Here is a 13849-nt window from a genome sequence, read left to right on the forward strand (position 1 = left end):
GGCTGACCTGCTGAGACTGAACTGCTCAGGCAGGAACTGACTTAGGTACCAGTCTCTGCCCAACACAGATGCGAGGCAAGGGAGTCAGGCCTGAACTATGAAAACTGATTAATAGAAGATTAAACCCTCTGTTCTCTTTTGTAAAGCCACCTCCTGCCCCAAACTAACCAAGACTTCGGCCTTCTCCGCTGAATGCCTCAGGTCCCCATCTGTCATCTCCCTGACTTGTATTTCTCATCAGTAACAGTAGCTGTGTGAATGTGAGTCCATATAAGATAAGTCTTCCTGCCAACCCCAAATAAGAGCCCCCCAGGCATGTGACACACCAGGTTTCGATTTTATTTTCTCTCTGCTGGATGCTGCCACCAGCAGGAAACCTCAAAACAGGTGTGCACATGAATTTGACTGGGAAGGGGAAAAGAGGAATCAAAATGTTGGCAGTGATGCAGAGAAGCAGGGCTCCTAAATACACTGTTACTACTGAGTATCTGAAATTAGGTGTAAAATATATAATTCAATAAGGGTTTGTGCCCATAACAAAAAACCTCTCTGGCACAGACAAATCTGCAGCATAAAATGCCTGCAGGGGAAGGAGGCGCCCCCTTGAGCTTTGACCCTCGTGGCCCCTGTGGCCCTGCCTGGACGCCGGCCTCTGCCTGCGAGCCCAGCGCTGACCCGGGGGGCCCCGCCCTGCCATCCTCGCTGGGGGCTTACAGTGTTCCGGAAGGAGTGGCTGCGGATGGGGTCCTCAGCGGCGAGGGCGGCGCTGCTCAGCATGATGAAGACGAGGATGAGGTTGGTGAAGATGTGGTGGTTGATGAGCTTGTGGCAGCCCACGCGGATCCTGCAGGAAGAGCCACCGCACGGATGAGCCCCGGAAGGGCCCGAGCCCGCCGGCCAGCGCTCTCAGCACGCTGGGGCCACTCCGTGGTGACGGACCAGGCGGAGGACGGCTGTCCCCGTGCCGCCCAAACCCCCACCCAGCAAACTGGAACCACCGGACCATTCTTTCCCCGAAACCCTGAGGGTTCTGTGTGGACAAGCCCCACAGACCATTCACCGTGTCCTGAAAAGCAGGGACACCGCCCTTCTAAAGGTGAAGAAACGGAGGCTTCAGCTTGTGAAAGAACTTTCTTAAGGTGACCCCGCTATGGGAATTCCCTGGCAGTCTAGTGGTTAGGACTCTGCGCTCTCATTGCCAAGGGCCAGGGTTTGACCCTGGTCAGGGAGCTAAACTCCCAGGAGCCCCGTGGTATTGCCACCCCCAAGTTCCCAGAAACGTGACTCAGCTAGTATGGGACCAGGGCACATTTCCAATCCAGGTCCGATGGTGACACTTCCCCACTGTAACATGAAGCCCAGCAGCTCCCATTTCCTGCCGTGGAACAGAGACCAAGGTCAGAGTTCATCGCAGCCGCTCACACAGAACAGGGGTGACCCCAGCAGTCAGGCTGCAGCCTGACCTGACCTCAGGGAGTGGGGTGTGTGGACATCCTGTCAGAAGTGCTATGCTGGGGGCAGCTGACCCACAACAAGTGCTGCTGAGAAAGTCAAGTGGAAGTCACATCATCATATAAGAATCTCACAAGGATCTCCCTGCACCGGATGTGGCAGAGCCATCGCAGGCTCCTCCGGTCCCATGAAACAAGGGGGGCAGCATGTGCCCAGCACCCCAGCCCTGACCCTCACAACAGCTCCGCAGGCCGTCAGAGCCTCTCCCGATGCCCCTGACTTCCCGGGGACTACTTAGTACAGTCACTGCCCGACTTCCCTTAACATCAGTATTTGACTTCAGAACTTCACTGTTGGGTTTTTTTTTTTTTTTGGTCTATAGAATACATGCAGGTTTTCCTTTGAAAAGTTTTTTCCACTTTAAAAACCAGAAGTCAACTTTATATGAAGGTGATGTCTTGCTTCGTTTTTTTCCTTCTGGGGCTGCTGAATGCCTGGCTGTGGTCCCTGGAGGGCTGGCAAGCTGTCAGCAGCTGGGGAAAGCCTGACAGTGCTGTGAGGGCAAGAAGTGCTCAAAGCTTTGGGGGCAAATGAAATTCATTCCTCCCATATAAGCAGACACAGTAAGCTGCAGGTATCAGTGAGGAGGCTGAATAACTTTTTAAAAGAGATACGCAAACTCTCAACAACGGTGAGCTATAAAAACTACCATCCAGGGATTCCTGGAGGTCCAGTGATTAGACTATGCCTCCCAATGCAGGGGGTGCAGGTTTGATTCCTGGTCAGGGAGGTAAGATCCCACATGCCTCAAGGCCAAAAAGTCAAAACATAAGACAGAAGCAATATCGCAACAAATTCAAAAAAGATTTTTTAAAAAGCCCATAAAAAAAAAAAATAGATTACCATCTAATCTTCAACTCTGTAAGAACTGTACCCGCCTTGCTTCTCCCTGGCGCCTGAGAATTTACAGATTTCTCCTCTGACAGCCCAGAACTGCTTCTGCAATTCCAGCAACCTTTCCAGGAGCCATCTATTCCTCCTGGCATTTCACTCTGTCCCAGATGATTTAAAACCTAGAAACCAGCTAGTAAACACATCTCTTCCTCTTACAGTACTTGTGAGTAATTACCAAGTTCCTGGCAAGCACTGGATCATTTTAACAGGAGAAATGCTATTTTAAGCAGGCTATCACGGAACTGAACTGAATAGCTACCACTTATAAAACATCACTGAGCAATATTGGTATATCGCCATCAAACTCAATTGGGAAGTGATCGGCTACATTGGGCCTCTGAGTGAAGATGTTCAGGAAATTGGTCAAAACTCTCATCTCCCACAGCATCTTAGCAAAAGACTTCCTTACGAACAAAGGGTCCTTTGGATGGAAAACACTTCACAGGTGACGACCCACAGAACACCAGAGACGCAGTACCACACCACTGCCGTCCCAGTGCGGGAGTGTGTGGGAGCGGGTCCGGAATAGCACTTCTCCCAGGACCTGGTAACCCCCCTATAGCCCTTGTCCGGGTACAGAAAAGCCAGGAAAAGATGAAAAGAGGGCAAAGGCAAGGCTGGAACAGGACAGGGGACAGTGGGAACGGGGGGCCTCAACGCTCAGGCACAGAAACGGGCTGTGAACCATCGTCCCTTGCACTGCCCGCCCCCCAACCCCCGGCCCCCAGCCACCCTCAAGCAGTCTGCAGGGTCCTGGGGGAGACGGGGCAGCCACGCGGCTAGAAAGGGGATATTTACGGGTTGGTCTTGCTAAGAATGAAGAAAGCGCTCCCTTCCGGGATGGGGGCGATTTTCTCTTTCATGTTCAACTCAGAGATTCTGCGAGGACGGGGGCCAGCAGGAACCTCGGGTTCATCCTCTTCCTCCTCCTCTTCCTCTTCACCTACTTTAAAGGAGACACTTTTTTTTCAATAGGCATGAAATAAGGATTGCATTTGGGTTTGAACGCTCAATTTTCAACTTCACATGAAAATGTGGCTTAAACTTTAACAATGTATATCAGCTTACACAGGGCTTCCCAGGCGGCTCAGATAGTAAACAATCTGTCTGCAATGCAGGAGACCCATGTTCGATCCCTGGGTTGGGAAGATTCCCCTGGAGGAGGGAATGACAACCCACTCCTGTATTCCTTCCTGGAGAATTCCATAGACATAGGATCCTGGTGGGCTACATTAATCAAAACCCTCCAAATATGATCTGAGAGTGTGTGGGTTGGGGCTGAGAAGCGTTCTCATCTGGTGAGTGTGTGCCTTTGCAGGAATGAGGCCCCCAGCAGTTTAAGGTCTGAGCACCAGGAGAAGGTGCCAGCCCCCCAGCACCTGGCTGCTTCCCCAGCAACCTCCACACTCAGCTTCAGCCTGATAAACTATGTAGGGTTTCAAGTCACACACTGTCAGTCTCCCAGGCCCCGACTCCACAGGACCTCCCTCCAGCAGCCCGTCAAGTCCCCAGTCAAGGTGCAAGTGGCAGGTGAGTGTTGACCACTGGCCACCTCCTGCAGAGATACCCAGTGCGGGCTGCGTGTGCCCTGCTCCCCCTCCATGTTCTCTCCCCACCACCAGGTGTCTGGATTCCCTAAGCCGCCCGAGAAAAACCAGAGCTAATCAGCCCACAAGGGGACCGAACCCTTGGCCTCAGCAGCCTCAGCAGCCTTGCGTGAGCCCAGCTGGGCTGGCTACAGACCCAGGCGCTGATCAGCGTGAGGACAAAGCCATCACTCAAGAGCTGAGAGCCCGTCTCTGGTGTCCGCCGCATACCTGGCACATCACAGGGTGGGTAGGGGTCCTTGTCCTCATCCTCTTCTCTGTAGTCGTCGATGGTAACCTGGGAGGACAGAGAGGTCTTGGGAGGAAGGGAGACTCTCACTTAAGCAGACCTGAGAGGGGCAGGTAAAGACCTAACTCTGCCATTCAGCACAGGGTAGGGGTGTGATCTCCAAAGTGGGTGCTGTGTGAGTGTGTCAGGAGAGCAGGTACCCCTAGAGGATGCCCCTGCTTCAGAGAGAAGGTCTGAGGGCAGATGAGGAGCAAACTGGTGTCACCCCCTACCCAGCCATGGACAGCCAGCACCACCCAGCACTGGTGCACATGCTACATGAAAATCAACTTGCAGGTTCCTGCCTCCTCGCTAGACTGTGAGCCCCAGGTGAGCGAGGATCTCACTGGTGTCGGTCAATCCTGACACACAGTCACCATTCAGAAAGGATGTACTGACTCAGTGAATAAATCAACAAATTAAGGAAAAATCCACAGCTGACACAGTGCCTGAGTGTTCACAGTAGGGCCCTGAGTGCCCAAACCCTCTGATCCTGAGACACACCTCACCAGCCCCGGGGACAGACATCTATTAGCAATCTTTGATTTCAGTCCCCACTGAGAAGACATGGACACTGGTCAGGTGTGACCACACCATTCCAATCAAGAAAAAATAAGGTATCAGACCAGTTAAATGTGTATTACACCAGCTCTCTGTTTGAAGTACTGTTACCAGTTAAGTGTCCCACTTCACGCAGACCCTCCCAGAAAGCCAGCATCTGTGATGCGGTGCTACGCTTTCACTCTAAACTAGCACACACAACACTGCCATGGTAGAAAGGTGATACATTTATGGTGATATCCACAGAATTATTTGAAAACAAAGCGGAAAATGTAACCTATACCTTATTGTCACTGTTGGCTATCTGGTTGACTTCTGGTTTGTTGTTCTTTTTATTTTCCAGACTTTCTTTTCTACAGAGAAGAGAACAGAAGAAACCAAGTAACCATCCCATTTTATATAAAAAAAAAACTAATCAGGATTTTGAATCAACAGCGGCCTACTTAATTGGGAACAACCCTAACAGCAAGAATATAGCACAACCCACACTCAGTTCATCTCAGTGCACTGGATTCATAACACAGATCATCTTATTAAAATTCTCATTCAAGGGCTAATCAGCATTGGATGCATCATTTATTTTACGATGCCAGAATTAACTGCAGAGATTCATTAAGCATGGGGACGTGACTCGTACTTTCAGCTTCAAGGGAATAAGAGCCAAGGGCCTGGGATCTGCCCAAGAGTCCATCTTTCTTGGTCAGCCTCTTAGGCCAGCCACCATCCCCACAAAGCAGTAGCATGGGGGCCCCAACAGGTCGCACCTACGACTGGCTCCCTGGGTCAAAGCCTTCATTCAGCAAACCTCCCCAGGGGAAAGGTGGTTACCTGGCAATCTTTTTCCTTTCCTTTTCTTCAGCTTCCTCCTTCTGAGCAGTATTCAAACTTTCAGCATCAGCCAAATTGTCTACTGCAATAGCCAAGAAGACATTCAGTAGAATATCTAATTTGAGAATGTTAAGGATGAAACATGGTTCCAAATGCAGCTATACAGGGTCGACAATGGCAGTGTCACACCCCTGTGCTTGAGAGGCTGGTGACAGGTTGACTGTCCCCTAGTGCTATATTCACTTGGTAAAGCCAGGAGATTGGAGCCCCATTTTACAAAAACAACCAGAACCTATAGAAGATAAGCTAGCCAGAAGCAAAATTAAGATTCACTAAAACCCATGAAAACCTACAAATGCCAATATTTCCCTTTATGTGTGTCTTACGTGTGTGTCTGTGCATCTAGGTATCTACTGGTATGAAACACACTGCATAAAATAATCTGTAACATAAATGTAATGTTTTTACGCATGTTGCATTTCACTTTATGCACTGTGTTTTCTTTCTTCTAAAACATGCACACCCACAACCTATCTATCTGGGGTGTGCTCTCCAAAATAAGACCCCAAGAAAGGCTATACCTTATTCAAATGATGACCACACAAGGCACTCTGGGCCTTTCTCATTTGAAATGACCTTCCAAGTCTGCAAATACCTCATTCATTCATTTCACACTGACTGAGTAGAGCACATCTAACTTACTGCCAGATGTGCCGGCCTGTTCTTCTGCATTGTCACACAGTGACTACATCTTTGACTCTTGTGGTTGATTTTTACTTTTTTCAAATAGTAGAAAGTTAGGTAACTGGACAAGTTACTAGCTTTTTGGCTTTTACTATAATGTTGTTTCTGTAGTTTCCTTGAATGACTGAAAAAAAAACAAAAAACAAAAACATACTCTGAAGATGCCTGTTTCTTACTTGCCAGCAGTTAAGTACATTTTGGAGAAGCATAGGGATCAGAGGGCAACAAACAGGTCAACGTGACTCCCTTTTCTCACTGATGCTTCCCTCTGGCTGATCCAAGGCCATCTGCATGCAAGACAATGAAAGCCCAGGAGCCCCGCGACAGGAGAGGCACACCACGGTCCCACACGCCCAGCGCAATCTGAATTCTCATGTGGGTTGCTGAACATGTCAACAAATACAACCTAACAAGGCACTGATAATGAGCGAGCTTCAGGGGATGTCATGCTTGACTAACCTATTCAAGTCTTTAAAGAGGGTAGAAATGTGAGTAGATTCTATTGACTGTCAAAACACCTCTGATACACTAGGATTACTTATTAAACAGAGCTGCAAGGCAGTTTGTTCTGGGCTGGCCGATGATTTGGCAACATGAGCTCTCCTCTGATGAACGTGGGGTAATTGTGGCTCAGAAAATGATCAGTGCTGGGAATAACTGCACTGAGAATTCCTACTAATGACGGCAATGAAGAAATACTGTGTCTCTAGTCTAAGACGACACCAGATTCTTTCAGCAGTAGAAAGCAAACCCAGAGTAACAGACCACAGGAAAGTCTTACAAGATTGTAACAGATGGTTTGCAAGAGCAAATACCCAATAGATATATTTAGAGGTATTACCCACCAGACCCTCCTAAACACTGGTGTGCTGTGGAATTCATCTGACAAGACCTGCCAAGCACCTCTGACATGCTGGTTAGAGTTCTGGGAGCCGGGGACATGAGAGGAAACAGGACAGACTGGAGGCCTGGCTTCCAAGTAGCATCTATTCTAGCTGGGGGAAACAGACCACAAACCATTTAAGGACTGCAGAGAGTGATACACCCACTATAAAGAAACTACAACATCTAACTGGAGGGAAAGTGGCTAGAGAATACTTTGCTGCAGATTGGAACCAGTATATGGCTGTGGCCTAGAGAATTAATCATGAGAAGAACAGAAAAGAAAATACTGATCATTCATTTAACAAACACTGACCAAGAGCCAACTGTGCATGATCTTGTGGTGTAAGTCACAAAGACGTGACTACAAAAAGAGACTGCGGACTCAGGAAGCTTATCGCCTAGTACTAATTGGCAAGATGGAGAACCGCACCCCAAACTCCAGCAGGAGCCGCAAGTGATGAGGGGAGCATGGAGAGAAGCTGGCGGGAGAGCTCCCCTTGGGGCGGGGGTGGGCAGTGCGGCTCCCTGCCTCAGGATTTGTGTGTGCTGGGAGACGGGCTTCCACAGAGGACTCTGAAGTACAAAGTGCTGTTCTCACAGGCTTGCACTTGGGTTTCCACCGGCTGAAGAAGGTTCACTGACAAGCCAGAGAAAATGAAGGGGAAAACAGCCCAACAGACTTCTTAGAAGCAGATTCTAGACTAGGATTCTGTAAAATACAAAAGGGAAGACCAAGGGGCAGTATTCATACTTCGGTCCAAACTGTTCTTTCACTAAGCATTAATCAAGGAGCTCCACGTGCCAGGTCTGGTGCCAGGGCAGGGAGGGCACAGAGAGAAAGCAGAAAGGGGCTGAGCGACGTAAAGGGAGGTCTGAATTTTCAGAAACCTAGGGTTACAGTGACTCTGGCTGGGAAAAGGAAGAAAACAAGTCAGGGAAAGCACAACAGAGCAGCTGGCCAAGGGACACGTGATCCCCAAATACGTACAGATCAGCAGAGCAAAATGAGGGTCTGGGGAGCTGAGATCAATCCACTGAAGATATGTCCCCATCCATTCTGAAGGGTCTTAGGAAGTCAGAGATGTACCCCTAACCTTTTAATGGGGCTTAGAGTGGGCCACTCCAAAACATGCCAAGGTGGCATGTTGATGACTTTGAATTAAAGTTATTTGAGAAACAGCTGGTACAAGCAGAATATGCTGACCCACGTCTTTTCTCCTGAAAGCAGGTAACAAGCTCCCTGAAAGGGCACACTCCCTAAGCCGGGAGGACAGCGCTGGCAATAGGGGATCTGAGGTTGGGAAGGCTTTACAAACAAAGCTTGTGACTTCTCCGTTACTCTGCTATCCTAAGCAAACACTCGTTTTGTCAAATCTTCAGAAATAATTGATATTGTCTCTGGAAATATATGTGAAATGTATATGAACAGCCTGCTTTGGTTATTTCTTAGGTCCTACACCTATGGGGTCTTCGTATGTATGAAATTAAATGTGTTTTCCTATTAATCTGTCTTACGTCAATTTGATCAGTAGCCAGTCAAAAGACCCTGGAAGACAGAGAACGCTTTTCCTCCCGACACTCTCAAGGGAGATGGCACACAGAGCACACAGCTTCGTCCTGAGCCATCCCTCGGGATGCGATGCCACGCGAAGTGGGTGACCACTGGTGCAGCCCACATGCCGCCTCAGGTTGCCTCCGTGGCTGCTCTCAATCCTCAAGGCCTGGCGGACACTCTGCCGCTCCTCTGCTGTCCCAGCAACAGTGGAGGACACACAGGAGCGAGGTGAGGATGCTCACTTTCCCATCACTCTGGCCACCACCGCCCCCACCCCGGGGAAACTTGGAGAGGAAGACAGCATATGGTGACGACAAGGTGGCCCCGGTCAGCCAGAAGGATACAGTTACCACAAATGAAGAGGATGATGAAGTAGATGCAGACAATCATTCCAGAAGATGATGGGCCCCCGTATGCCATGATACCGTCATACATCACAGCATTCCAGTCTTCACCTGTCAGGATCTAAGAAGCCAAAACTGGGATCAGCGGGTAGGTGGAGTCACAATTCCCATGATTCTCCCAAGCTCCTGGGGCTGCCTGGGTCTGGCGTATGCTGCCTTGCACAATTCAGTTCACACAGAACAAATGCATCCGTCAATCCATAGTCTTCAAAACATTACACTTAATTACACAAATACACGAGTTAATTATTCCAGTGAAAATAAGATAACATTCCACATAAGACGTGTGTACTCTTTGACTGCACATTCAGCCCCTGCTGATGTCTCTCTCCAGGATCGCTGTCTGTCTGTACATTTAAACACAAATATTCATACCCGGAGAAAACAGGCAGTTGGTATCTTATTTATTTATTAGAAATAGAGGGTATCATACTCTTTGAATTTTCTGCAATTTGTTTTTTATTCTCCCACTCAATGATGTATTCTGGAGACCCTCTGTGTAACAGGATCACTTCATTCTTTTTAACTGCTGCCTAGCATTCCTCATGCTTAATCAACTGTAGAAATGGAAAATCATATCTACGATGTGCATCACTACCAAACAGAAATTTGCCAAATGATTGGAAAAGGTAAAGCAATTCGTACAGAAGGAAATATAAATGGTTCCTGGCCACATGTAAAGATATTCAACCTCACTCCTAACAAAAGTAATATCAATTAAAACTACAATGAGAGACCACTTTCATTTACCAGACAGGCGGTGATCAAAACATTTGTATACTCACTATGCTGAAAGAGAGTGAGGCGACAGACAGAATCCACCCCCATCTAGCCTTAAAGAGAAGACTTAAGTAAGAGTGTCAAAGTTGAAAATGGACACACCCCCTTTAAACCAGCAATTCCATTTGAGGGGATTTATCCTATAGATCTAATATCACACATGAGCCCCACGATGTGCATTCAAGGCCACCCACTCAGCCAAGACACAGTGGAATATTCATTCACCAGCAGGGGACCAGTTCCATGAATTATGGCATACCCACAGCACAAAATGGACAGACACAGGGAGCTCAACCCAGTGCTCTGTGACAACCTAGAGGGGTAGGATGAGGAAGGAGAAGGGAGGGAGGTTCGGGGCGGGGGGGGGACATGTCTACCTGTGGCTGATTCATGTTGATGTATGGCAGAAACCATATAGCAATACTGTAAAGCAGTTATCCTCCAATAAAAAAAATAAATGGAGGCAGCATTGAAAAGGAAGAGGCACTTTTTTATGGACCAATAAGAAAGATTCTTAAGGACACTTTAGGTGCTAAAAAGAAAGATGAAAAAAGCATGTAGAATGAGCTACCATCTGTGTAAATTCATCTGATTGTAGGTAGACAAGTAAATTTATTTACGTCTGAGCAAATACACTGGGAGAATACAGAACAATCTGCTTAACGGTGGTTGCCTCCCACAAGGAGGCAAATTGGTGGCTGGGTTGGAGACAGACCTGCTACTTTATATGCTTTTCTAACATTTAAATTCTATGCCATACACATGTACTACAAAAACCACCACCGCCATGCAGGTTTCTCTGAAAGTATCAAAAACAAAACAAAACAAAACAAAATGAATGACTCATCAGTGGCCAAAAATTAAGTTCAATTCAAAAAGCTGAGCTAGGGGACTTTCTTGGTAGTCCTGTGGTTAAGAATCCTCCTGCCAATGCAGGGGACACAGGTTCCATCCCTGGTATGGGAAGATTCCACATCAATGCGGCAACTAACCCATGTACCACAGCTGCCGAGCCCATGTGCTGCAACTATGGAAGCCCGAGAGCCTAGAGCCTGTGCTCCAAAAAGAGGACACTGCAGTGAGAGCCTAAGGGCTGCGATGACGAGCAGCCCCTGCTTGCCACAACTAGAGGAAATGCAAGCACAGCAACGAAGATCCGGCGCAGCCAAAAATAAACAAAACTGAGCTATATTATACTGTACTGTGATAGACCAGGCCTGTAGCCGTGGCAGCAATTCCATTCACTTCAAAACGTCCCAGTAGGAAAGAAACCTAGAGATCATTCCTTCCAGGCTCTCATCTTTCAGAAAACAGTGACTTTACAAAGTCACAGCGCTGAGCAATGGAAAGAGCCATGGTGGGAGGTCAGGCTCCCGCCAGGCCGCCCCGCCTGGCCTGCAGGACTCGCTGGCATTACATGTGAAAAGCAACAAGGGCAGATGGGTATTTAAAATTTACCTGCCAGGCTCTGTCCAAGGAAGGCCACAATACACAAGGAGGGGGGTTTGAAACATCTCAGGTGAGAGCCAGGTGGGGTGGAAAGGCTGGGCCTCTGAGGGCAGGGCCACCTGTGAAGCCCCAACCCTGGGGCCCGCTTCTCAGCCTGATGTCCACCAGGGCCCCGCCAGCACAGACATCCTCAGAGTCTGTGTGTCCCCACTCCATCACACAAGGGAGGACAACAAAGGGACTGCCATTGTCGCAACTGTTTAGTCACCCCAATTCCTGACTACACACCACAGCATCAGGACTTTAGAAGTCACATCTATGCATAAATCTGTTATAGCCAGGATTATAAAACTTGCCTGCCATCAAGAATGAGCAAAGTGCAAGAAGAGGATTTTAGACCCTATGAAACCCCAGAAACCTCATACAGTCAAACACAAACATGGGGTTTATTACTTCATAAAACATCCAGTGGTCTCACAAACACATGAGATCACAGCACATCCCTCTGGACTTTGATGCAAAATAAATGACTTATATGGCACGAAATTAATCAGAGTGTTATTAGGACAGAGGTTGCTGATACCATGACGATGGAATCATTTTGCCTTGTTGAGTCGTGGACAGATGAGAAGGTGTTTCCAAAGGCGCCGCCCAGGGAGAGGAGGGCGAGGCACTCACCTGGAACACTGTGAGAAGCGCTTGTGGGAAATTATCGAAGGTGCTCCGCTTGGTTTGTGTTTCGTCAAAATTAAACTTGCCGCCAAACAGCTGCATTCCCAGCAAGGAGAAGATGATGATGAAGAGAAAAAGCAGAAGCAGCAGCGAAGCGATAGACTTCATGGAGTTTAACAAGGATGCCACCAAGTTGCTCAGGGAGGTCCAGTGCCTGCAAGTCAAGACGAGGGGGTGAGCCTAGGGCGCCGCCTGGGGTGCAGCAGATGGTCCCCGCAAGTGGGGTCAGGGCTGACCACCACCCACGGTCGGGAAACCCCTACAGCGAGCGCACGCGTCCTCACCTGGTCACTTTGAAAATTCTCAAGAGCCGCACACAGCGGAACACAGAGATGCCCAGGGGAGACATGATTTCCAGTTCCACCAGGATCGTCTCGGTAATTCCGCCGCACACCACGAAGCAATCAAACCGATTGAAGAGAGAGACAAAGTACGCCTGGAGACCCAAGCTGTACATTTTGACCAGCATCTCACAGGTGAACAGAGCCAAGAGGACTTTGTTAGCGATATCTGGAAACACAAGGAGCACGTGTCCATGGATCTCACCGTGGGAGCATCTGGGACCCCTGTCCCCCCACCTCCCTTCACACTAGCTGCGGCTGGCAGAGCCCCAAGTCCTCAGCCCATGGCTTTGCTCTTGCCCTCTTTACAGATATGTGGCAGGAACACCCGTGGTCCAGTTGTCTTCCAGGCTCCAGTCCTGCTTGTGCTACCACCCAGACGTGTGCCCCCTGGAGAAGTTCCTTGGTTTCTCTGGGGTTCACTTTCACTGGCAGTACAATGCGGAGAGGCAGCTTAACACATAATCTCTGTGGCTTTCAAGGCCTGAAAGCCTACAAGTCTGCATTTAGACCATCGTATTATTTTTTGTTTGTTTCAGTCACACAAGAAATCTGTCTGGTCTTGCTTATAGCCCCAAGATCTAAGAAACAGATGCCTGTCAAGGTCACTTTAGAAAATGCCACCCAGCAGGCTGGAGAGTTGAGTAGAAACAGATTTGACTTGATATCAGGCAGGACTTCACAATGGCTCAAAACTGTCCAACTAGGAATGGGGTGAGCTCCTACACCACCCTGCTGGGGCATTCGAGGTGGGTGAAGAGCCACCACTTGCCAAGGAAACTACAGCAGAAAATAAAGCTTCCAGTGGGCACAGGGAGGAGGGATATGGGGTCCCTTCCAGCTGCCAGATTCCTTGATCCCACACAGGGTTCAGACAATGAGCTGCCCTGGAGTCATTAGCTCCAAGGTGCATCACACACCACACAACCCGGACCGCACACTCTCGCCAGGTGCACCTCTGCCTGGCTCTGCCACCCTCCAAGTTCCACTGCTCACTGGAAATGGTCCTGGACAATCACACGTCCATCCGAAAAGACTAGACTTCAGCTGGGCAGCCTCGGGGATCCCCTGTTTGGAGCAAAAAGGGAATGGCTTCTGCTTATACCTTGAATCTGTGTCAACCAGTCAGGCTGGTTGTAGTGCTCGGAGGAAATGGTTAAGGTGTTGAGAAACACCAGGACAATGACCAGCCAGTAAAACGTGACGGACTTCACGGCAGCCCTACACCTTCTGCGACTGAATCGGTTCCAGCGGCGCCAGCGGCGGCTGTAAGAGAAGCAGACGTTACC

At 48.9% G+C, this 13849-nt stretch overlaps 1 protein-coding gene across 1 annotated transcript in view; it reads right to left on the bottom strand.

The window, feature by feature from the left end:
* Nucleotides 1-13849, bottom strand: part of CACNA1D (calcium voltage-gated channel subunit alpha1 D) — a 339914-nt gene that overhangs the window by 72958 nt on the left and 253107 nt on the right. Inside the window, exons 13-21 of the mRNA XM_061128345.1 lie at nucleotides 13666-13826; nucleotides 12504-12729; nucleotides 12166-12373; nucleotides 9199-9319; nucleotides 5671-5785; nucleotides 5126-5195; nucleotides 4224-4290; nucleotides 3205-3352; nucleotides 715-844 (exon numbers count right to left, since the gene is read on the bottom strand). Coding sequence (XP_060984328.1) covers nucleotides 715-844; nucleotides 3205-3352; nucleotides 4224-4290; nucleotides 5126-5195; nucleotides 5671-5785; nucleotides 9199-9319; nucleotides 12166-12373; nucleotides 12504-12729; nucleotides 13666-13826 — 1246 coding nt within the window. The remainder of the gene's footprint in view (nucleotides 1-714; nucleotides 845-3204; nucleotides 3353-4223; nucleotides 4291-5125; nucleotides 5196-5670; nucleotides 5786-9198; nucleotides 9320-12165; nucleotides 12374-12503; nucleotides 12730-13665; nucleotides 13827-13849) is intronic.

The sequence above is a fragment of the Dama dama genome, chromosome 24, assembly GCF_033118175.1.
Source record: "Dama dama isolate Ldn47 chromosome 24, ASM3311817v1, whole genome shotgun sequence".
Taxonomy (NCBI): domain Eukaryota; kingdom Metazoa; phylum Chordata; class Mammalia; order Artiodactyla; family Cervidae; genus Dama; species Dama dama.